We start from the raw sequence: 10270 nt of genomic DNA, 5'->3' as shown, positions 1-10270 counted from the left end.
TGAGAATATTATTATGATGATGATTGTGATTATTATGTTGCTTGACATATTTTTATTGTTATTGCTTGATCACGCCTTTTATGCATGTTTAAAGGGAATTTGTACTTGTAATCACACTTAATAAGATAATTAATAATCTTGTTTTGGTTAATATGATTATAATTCAAGTGATTGCTAATAATAGTTTTATTTGTGCATTATTATTCAACCAACATAGATTAAACAGGTTTAGGGGTAAACCTATTGATTGTATGTTAGTCAGAAAGCTCACATGAATACGAGAAGAATAAAGTAGAAGCCTATTATTAGGGCAGGTTCGATCTCTTTTAGGTTGGATTTGTACCTTCATCCCCGAACTTCAAGTCATGGTTCCAGACCTATTGGAGTTAACGATCTCCTGGATCGTTAAGGGGTGTAACCTTCACCCTGTGAACGGTTTACAAGTTCCTAAAACTTATTGGCGACTCTTTTACTCTAGCTTCCTTCCCTTTGGACGCCACCATGCTTAAGTGTATGATCACAATGGGGCTCAAGTGTGGGATGCTTGAAATATTCCCTACAAATATCAAACCCAAAAATTAATGAAAATTAAGCCACAAAATTATCAAAAGTACCCGAAAATTAAACCCAAAAATAACCAAAAAAACAAAATCAAACTAAAAAAGAAATAAAAACAACTAAAAACGAAACAAAAAAATTAACCTTAAACACAAAAATATACCTCAAACTTCGAATTTTATCTCAAATTTGGTTTAATAAGGCCAAACTCGACCATGAAAGTCTAGATCTAGAATTTTCATGGTCGAATTCGACCTTAAAAACCGTTAACTTGTTTACACCATCACCAAACTCGCCAACACTGGACCCGAACTCGCCAACACCAAACTCGCCAACACCGGACTCTTTAAAAGGAGAAGGAGAAGAGGAAAGAGATCGGGGAGAAGAGGAAAGAGAAGAAGGAGAAAGGGAAATAGATCGGGGAAAAGAGAAGGGGAAACAGATCGGGGAAAGAAGAAGAGGAAAGAGAGAGAGGGGAAGAGGAGAGAGGCGTGAGAAGAGAGAGAAATGAAAGAAATAGTAGATTGGTTGTACACTGGTTAGGGTTAGGGTGTGCACCTCTTTTTTTTTTAAAAAAAAAATCACTTTTGCGACCGGTATTAGCGCTCGTAATTTTGCGACCGAATCTCAAACGGCCGCAATTTAATTTTGAATTATTTTTTACATGTATTTTATTTTAAAAAATTGTTTAAATACCTTTGCGATCATTTTATAACCCAAAAACGGTCGCAATATGTGACCGTGTAAAAATCGGTCACAAATTTCATATTTTGCGACCGTGTTCATGACGGTCGTAGAAAAACGGTCGCAAATTGGCCGAATTTTAGTAGTGTATGAAGCTGCGTTACTCCGACACCTGTCTTGACCATGGGTGTCGTGTGTTGACACGACACGACACGACACGACACGACGAGCGACACGACCCCTGACACAGCTCCAGGAAAGTGTTGACTCGGGGATCGGAAAAGTGTCTTAAACAGGTGTCGATTTAAGATAATCAAGATTGTAATTTAAAATTTTAAGGTTTAATTAAAAAATTTACCAAAATTTCGTGAATTGCAGGACACATACAGACATTAAAAGTATAGGGCTTTTGGCAGCCTGAAAATTCCGATTTCAATGATGTATTTTCCGGCACATTGAACAGATCGCCGGCGAGTTGTGGTTGCCATTTGTGGTGGCTGGCTGTTGAATGAAAGAACAAAGAAGTGTTTGCAAAAATAAATGACAAACCGCCTTTGAAATTAGAAAGAGAAGAGAAAGAGGAGATTAAGTTTTAACTTTGAAGCATGCATCTGATTTAATGGAGGAGAGAGAAGATATAAAGAGAAGAGTAGAAGACCATGGTAAAAGAATACGTGGAAACTAGAAAGTGAACAAAAGGAAACAAAAGAAGACTTAAAAAAAAGTGTATTGGAATATGTTTAAATGTTCCCAATGTATTATTATTATTATTATTATTATTATTATTATTAATTTATTTATTTTTTGAGAAAAATGTTTATCTTTAAGTGTGAAACATTGAAACGTTAAGAGGTATCAATTGGAATTATTTTTATTTTTATTTTTTTTATGTACCTTGTATAATTTTAAATTTGTTAATTAATTCATTTTGAAATATTTCAGTTCTAATAATTTGAATCTTATTTTGAAATTTTAATTAGTTTAGTTCCCAACGACTCAATTAATGTATTTGTATTCGTAAATTGTTAGTAATATTTTTTTTTGGTATTTTTTGAAAAATATAGCTTATTATTACGTAATTTGGGTATATTAAGCTAAAATTCTTTTATTTTTAAAATAACATATTTTAAACAATTCTTTTTGAAGGAATTATAAACTATTTTTAAAAAATAAAAACAAAGTTATCTATATTTTCAGAGAATATAAGCTTATTATTACGTATTTTGGGTATATTAAGCTAAAATTCTTTTATTTTTACAAGAACATATTACAAAAATAATAGATAACTTCATTTTCCCCTCAAAAAGAATAAGCTTATATTCTCCGAAAATATAGATAACTTTGTTTTTATTTTTTAAAAATAGTTTATAATTCCTTCAAAAAGAATTGTTTATAATGAAAGATCTACAAAATCCAATTCTAATCGCATAACTGACATAAATTGTTTATAATGAAAAACCTACGTATTCTACAAAATCCAAATCCAACGAATAATAAAAGAGATTAAGTTTTCTTTTTATTAAAAAAAATTCAAGTGTTGTATAAATAACAATCAACTAATGATATTAAAAATTATAAATTAATTTTAAAAAATTATCTTTAACATAATAACAGCTCGAGCTATCTTTCCTTTAAAAAAAAATTATCTTAATAAAACTAGGATTTAATTTCAATATTCTCAAATTATTACAGACTATTTTAAAATCAAATACTACATATTTAATAATTTTTTTTTTAAAAAAAATTAGTCATTTTTTAACTAAAGTAAGTATTTTTTTCAAGGGATTTTAGCCAAAAAAAAAAAGGAAAAGAATATGTTAATATTTTAAGAAACTCACAATTTTAAAATTAATTTTAAAAAATTATCTTAATATAACTATTATGGATAAAATTTACAATATTCACTAATTTTTATAAAAATCAAATATTATGTATTTGATAATTTTTAAAAAAAAAATTATAGTCACATAAGCAACTAAAGTCAGTTTTTTTTTTTTTTCAAGGGGTTTATAGCAAAAAAAAAAAAAGGAAAAGAATGTAATGTTAATATTTTAAGAAATTCACAATTTTAAAATTAATTTTGAAAAATTATCTTAATATAACTATTATGGATAAAATTTACAATATTCACTAATTTTTTTAAAAATCAAATATTATGTATTTAATAATTTAAAAAAAAAAATTAGAGTCACATAAGCAACTAAAGTCAGTATTTTTTTCAAGGGGTTTTAAAAAAACAAAAACAAAAAAATGAGATTTTTAAGAAAAAAATAAGTTATCATAATAGAAAAAATTATATATATATATATACACACACACACACACACACGATTTTTAAAGGCAGCTAATATGACTAAACATTAACCAATAATAATTGACGAGATAAATAAGTTCTAGACCTAAGATTATTCTAATATCACACTTATTATAAGATCACCTGCCAACGAGCTTGCTTTCCCGTTAATTTTGGTTGGGTGAGGAAGTAGCTAGCTGCCGTGTTATCGGTGCGAACAATAAACTTCGAGCCCAACAAGTAGTGTCTCCACCCCTTCAAGCAGTGAACAATAGCTAAAAGCTCTTTTTCTTGTGCTGCATATCTCCTTTCTGCATTACTCAACTTCCGGCTTTCGTAAGCGATTGGGTGTCCTTCTTGGAGTAAGACCCCGCCCAAAGCATAATCGGATGCGTCCGTCTCAACTTCAAATGGTTTGTTGATGTTAGGGAGCGCTAGAACCAGCTCCTTCATTACTGTTTCTTTGAGCTTGAGGAAAGCCCCTTGTTGTTTCTCTAACCAATCCCATTTGTTGTCTTTCTTCAACAACTCTGTGAGGGGGCTTGCTATTTCAGAGTACCCTTGAATGAAGCGACGATAGTAATTGGCTAACCCCAAGAACGATCTTAACTCCGAGACGTTCTTTGGAGCTTGCCAATCACTAATGGCTTGGATTTTCTTAGGATCCATTCTTATGCGGCCTCCTCCTACGAAATGTCCAAGAAAGCTTACTTCTTTCTTAGCAAAAGCACATTTCTCTCGCTTCACGAACAAATGATGCTGTCTCAATTTCTCGAACACCTTCTTCAAGTGTTCTAAGTGATCTTCGAGGGTGTTGCTAAAGATTACGATGTCATCTAAGTAAACAACCACAAACTTGTCTAGATAGTCGCGGAAGACTTGATTCATCAAGGTACAAAATGTCGCAGGAGCATTCATTAGCCCAAATGGCATGACCAACCACTCAAACGCTCCGTATCTAGTGACACAGGCCGTCTTTGGTTCATCTCCTTAAGCAATTCGAACCTGATGGTAGTCGAACCTTGGATCAAGCTTGGTGAAGTATACAGCGTCTCCTAGCTGGTCGAACAAGTCTGCCACCAGGGGAATCGGATAGTGATTTCTCACCGTAAGCTTGTTCAAGGCTCTGTAGTCGATGCACAATCTCAAACTCCCATCCTGTTTCTTCTGGAAAAGACCGGTGCACCATAAGGAGCTCTGGAAGGTCGGATAAATCCGGCTTCCAACAACCCATCCAATTGTCTGCGTAACTCTGCGAGCTCCGGAGGGGCCATCCGATAAGGACTTCTCGCGAATGGTCTAGCACCAGGCACCAACTTATGCTGTGATCTATGGCCCTTCGAGGGGGAAGAGATTCTGGGAGCTCCTTGGGAAGGATATCAGAGTACTCCCCAAGTAACTCTCTTATGACCTCAGGGATGTCCCCCTCATCCTCTTCATCCTTCATCGAGAGAGTAGCGAGGAACGTAGGCTTATTTCTCCTAATTCCCTTTTTGAGTTGCATCGCCGAGAGGAGGGGACCTTTAAGTTCTTTACCTTTTTCAGCTCGAGCGTGTGTTCGCAAGAGGCATGGTTGGTGGCTTGTCACAAGTAAGGACCCTAGGTGGGGCATCGGGATAGCCTTACTGGTGTGTAGGAAGTCCATCCTAAGAACCAGTTCAAAATCATCCATTGTTGCCACCGTGAAGTCTAGAGTCCCACTCCACTCCCTAATCTTCGTGTTCACATTCCTTTCCACTGCGCAAGTCGGTTGTGCTTCAGAGTTCACGGTCTTCATTCGACCTCCACTATGCACGGCTTTCAGGCCTAATCTGTTTGCCTCACGCTTTGTGACGAAATTATGAGTAGCTCCTGTATCAACCATCGCCCGGGCTTTCTTCCCATTTATTAAGACATCAACGTACATCAGGCTAGTGGCTCGACTCTTATCTTCTGGCGTCTCTTTTCCCATTGCACACATATAGTACACTGCCCCCAACTTAGAGGGTTCTTCTTCACTGACTACCTCTTCCTCTTTGTCATTCCCCTTGGTAGGTTCTGAGGACATTGAGGAGAGTTTCTTCTGGAGGTTGTCTATTTTCGACTTGTGCTGGCACTCGAACCATTTATGTGGTCCACGACAGAGTATGCAAGTGAGAGGTTTGTTCCATGATGATGAGCCGGAGGACCCACCTCCGTTTGTGGACGCAACGACTCTGCTCTTCCGCGAGTCCTCTCCTCCACTCCTATATTTGTTCCCTACACTGTTCGAGCTAGCCTGAGAATTACCACTAGTGCTCTTCGGAGTACTTGAAGCTGACCCAATGTTTCCCTTCTTCTGGTTAGGCACCCTATCTGATGAGTAACCCATCAGCCTTTCAGCTGCAGCTATAGCACCTGACAAGGTATCAATTTTCTGGCGCCATATCTCCCTTTGGGCCCAATCTTTTAGACCTCGCACGAAGTTGAATAGACAGTCTTTCTCCGATATGTCGTGAATCTCCAACATGCACGCCGAATACTCTTTCACATACTTTCGAATGAAGGTCTTGTGTTGCAAAGTTGCAAGCTTGGTGTGAGCAACAAACTCCGTGTTCTCCGAGTAGAATTGAGCCATAAGTTCTTTCTTTAGATCTTTCCAAGTGTCTACCGACGTCCTCTTAGCTTGGATGTCGGCGTACTTGGTGCGCCACCAAAGTTTAGCGTCGTCCACTAAATACATCGTGGCAGTATCTACTTTTAATTCGTCCTCCAACTGACATATGCGGAAGTATTGCTCCATGTCAAAGATGAAGTTATCAACTTCCTTCGAATCTCTCGTGCCACTAAAAGTCCGAGGTTTGGGAGGTTTATTCCGGCACTTCCACTTCCCCCGAGCCTTCTATGGGCATGCATCAAGGTTGCACATTTATCTTGTGCCTCATCAGCTACGCCTTGCACAAAGTTAAGCTGCTCCGTCAACCCATCTACTATCGAAGCAAGCCTTTCTATTTGCTCGACTTGTTTTATCACAATATCTTCGAACTTGGGCAACCTTTCTCCCAATATAGCCCACTCTTCCGACTTGCCTTCAAGCCAAGCAAGTCGTTCTTCCCACGAATATTCTGGCGTCTCGTCGTACGCCATTTTTCGAGCAACCTGGCTCTGATACCAACTGTCACGATCCGAGAGTTCTGACACCGGATCGTGCGGCGCGCTCTTGTCTATTGGCGACAAGGACGCAAGCCTAGAACGAGAGAGGTTCGTGAGCACACAGCAACACGGACCAAAGGTATCTCAAGAAAGCACTCATCAACAACGGGTGCTTAGTCGGGGCTTGTGACGGCCGATACTTCGAAGCGGGCACAAGCGGAACCGACAAGAGAAGGCGTCTTTTGAGGGTCTTTTGGTTTGGTGGGGATGATTTAAAACAAGGTAAGCACAATATCCATAAAGGCTTAAAACAATACACAAGTCTTAAAGCAATAGCAACGGGGTAGGGAGCTTTGATTCATATTGAATAAATAGAGAATTACAAGTGAACGCTGAAACGACAGTAACACAATAATTCTCTCTAGAGTCTAGAAAGTAAAAAGAAAGACCTAAAAGACAGTACATAAGGGAAAATACAAGGAAAAGGGAAGGGGATACATAGAGAAAGAGGCGGATTCTAACACCCCTTCTACTGAAGAGAGTAACAAATACTCCCTTCGTTTTTAAATACTTGCTCCACTTTCCTTTTTCGGCCGTTTTTAAATACGTGTTTCATTTCCTTATTTGGAAAGTTTTTACAATATTAAATTAATTTCTCTCACCGAGTGGACCCACCATGATCATATTTTATTATTTTTATATTCTCTCCTCCAATTCTCTCCACTACTTTTGTTTTTTACAATTTTTTATTTTTCCACCTACCCCACTACCTCCATATTTTATTACTTTCTCCAATTTCTTCTAAAATTCCGCACGTAAACAAATGGAACAAGTATTTAAAAATAGAGGAAGTAAGCCCTTACATTTAAATTTCGGACTCGAACCAAATCGTTAACTATTGACTTGTTTAGTTGTTTTGTTTATGCACATAGTGACATGATATCACATCAACAAAAACACCAAAACCTTTAAAATTTCAAACTAGTGTACAAACAAAACACCCCCAAACCTTTACACCATTAAAGTGCACGACCAAACCAAACAACAAACAAGACCATCCAAAGCCGAAAAACCTGGTCATGAGAGGAAATCAGCGTTGAAGCATAAAAACACAAGATTCTAAAAAAAAATCCTCTCAGATCCAATGGCTTTCCACCACCACCTCCAAAACCTCCACTCCACCACCAATTCCTTCGGCTGCTGCTGCCCACCACCCGCACCCCCGTGCCACCACCCAACACCCCCGTGCCACCATCCACCACTATTATCACCTCCTACCTCCGATCCTTTTCAGGTTGCCGCCATTGTTACTCAGCTTCTTCAAACTCAAACCCGAACCCAAACCCCCCTAAATTACCACCTTAATTCCTCTCGAACCCACCAAAATCAAAGACACCCACATCATAATAATCACGAAAATCAAGATAATTCTTTACTATTATCTCTCCTTCAACGCATCGATGCCCTTGAATCTTCCCTTCAGAAATACTCATCTTCTGGTTTTTCCTTAAGAGATGCTGCTGCTAAAATTATTCAAGCCCATTTTAGGGCTTATCTTGTTCATAGATCAAGGACTCTTCGTGACCTTAAAGATTTAGCTTCTGTTAAATCTGCTCTTGCTTCTTTTAAATCTTCCCTTTCTCGTCATGCTTTTGTTGATTTTGATTCTCTCTCCCGAAATGCCATGGATTTGCTCCATAAACTTGACTCTATTCAGGTATCTATCTCAATTTTTTTTGTTCTTAATTTGATTTTTGTGATATGGGTTTTGTGAATTTTTGCATTTTTATCTTATGGGTTTGTAAGATTTTGCATTTTTGATTTCTAGGTTTTTGATATTTTGCCATTTTGATGTATGGTTTTTGATATTTAGCATTTTAATTATATGGTTTGTGAGATTTTGCATATTTTATTTATGGGGTTTTGACATTGTTGCATTTTTTATACATGGGTTTTGATTTTTTTTTGAATTTTTGGATTCTGTTATTTTCTTCTATTTTTTGAGATTTTGCAAATTTTGATTCCGGGTTTTGTTTATAGAGTGGTGATAAGATGATTAGAGATAGTAAGAAGACAGTTACCAGAGAAATTGTTGAATTTTTAGAAATAGTTGATGGGGTTTGTGTGAAGAGGCAACAAGTTTTAACCAGGAAGATGAAGAGCATGAGGTTGGTGAGGAATGATAGCAGAGCTGGTCGTGATACTAAGGGGTTTTCGGGGCATAATGTGTGTTCGAAAACTCGAACTGTAGACAATGAGGAAAAGAAACTAATGGCAAATTTGAAAGAGAGAGTTGAAAAGATTGGTAGGATGACGAAGGCGCTCGAGGAGCAAGAGCAAGAGCAAGAGGTCTATGGAGATGCTGAGAACAAAGGATTTAAGCATGTTGATGATGAGGATGATGATATCCTTGAACAAATTGCTAACAAATATAGGCTGAACAATGAATTTAATGTACAGAAAAATGCTCAAAGCTCGAATGCCAAAAAACGTGTTAGTTTTGTGGAGGATGGGAACTTGATTAAGTTAAATGATACTGATGAGGACTCTAGAAGTAGTTCTCGGCTGGTTGACATGATTGAGGATTCTATTAATGGAACACAAGATGAAGAGGAGGCACGAAGTGATGGCGAAGGGTCCTCACAGAGCAGTGAAGAGATGAGAAAATTTAGAAGTGATGAAGTTAGTGAAGAGTGTGACAACCAAGAGGAGTTCACATTTTCTACCACCCCAGAACCTGCAACCAGAGCAAATTTCTCGTCTAGGAAACCTGGTGTAAAAATATCTGGATAACGTAATGAGTTTGGCTTTGTCTTGCAGATTGTTTCTTTGTGACTGCAATAAACAAATCCATTTATCTTATGAATTTGCAATTCTTATATATTTTAGCTTGTAAGGTGCAATTGTCATGTCTTGATTGGAGTGCTGTTTCACTCATTGCTACGCCTGTCGTAGCGTAGTACTGTGTACCATGTATGCTGCCTTGTATTGAAGTTATGAAGGATTCACCTGTAGTATGTTTGTAATGTGTAGGTTTCTAATCTAATTCATTTTTTGACATAATCTTTTACTTCTGGAGTTCTGGAATAATTCTTTGTGTCCATTATGTTGTTTTTCTGTCATTAATGACTTTGCTACATGATAGAAGATGATCATAGAAAGGTTAAGAGTTCTGGCAGTTTGCTGCATAATTCATTAAGCTTATCTAAGGAGCTTGTGGTTTTGCTGAAAAGAGATTTGAGACTAGACTTGTGAAGCTGGCTTACCGTCCTTACTGCTGGCATACATCAGCTGTAAGACTTAAAGAGTGTTGAAGATTGCTTGAAATTTAGCTCTACTAGAGCAGATTGACTGATAGGAGAAACCAAGGGACTTAAGCTAGAATCAAGTGCAAAATCTTGAATAAAGTAGTCCACTCAGTGGTAAATCCTGTCATTGCAATATTGTTCTGATGCTATTATTTGATGTCGGACATTAGGATTTCCTAACGGAGCCTAAAGGTGACCGCAACTAGTGTATGTCTGACAAGGTAATAATCGCGTCGTCAAACGACTACACCTCAATCAAATATAATTTATACACCTAAACAAACCTAATACAAGTATAAGGCAAGTATAGGGGTCG

General features: G+C 37.2%; 1 protein-coding gene across 1 annotated transcript; it reads left to right on the top strand.

The window, feature by feature from the left end:
- The first annotated feature begins 7790 nt into the window (after nucleotides 1-7790).
- On the top strand, nucleotides 7791-9673 carry LOC145584890 (uncharacterized). Its single transcript, XM_081641669.1, has 2 exons — nucleotides 7791-8363; nucleotides 8687-9673. The coding sequence occupies exons 1-2, from the start codon at nucleotides 7791-7793 to the stop codon at nucleotides 9437-9439; spliced, it is 1326 nt and encodes a 441-aa protein (XP_081497795.1). The 3' UTR covers nucleotides 9440-9673.
- The last annotated feature ends 597 nt before the right edge of the window (nucleotides 9674-10270 follow it).

The sequence above is a fragment of the Chenopodium album genome, chromosome 16 (assembly GCF_948465745.1).
Source record: "Chenopodium album chromosome 16, dcCheAlbu1.1, whole genome shotgun sequence".
Taxonomy (NCBI): Eukaryota; Viridiplantae; Streptophyta; class Magnoliopsida; order Caryophyllales; family Amaranthaceae; genus Chenopodium; species Chenopodium album.
The sequence above is the reverse complement of the archived record's forward strand: the minus strand, read 5'-3'. Positions and strand labels throughout refer to the sequence as shown.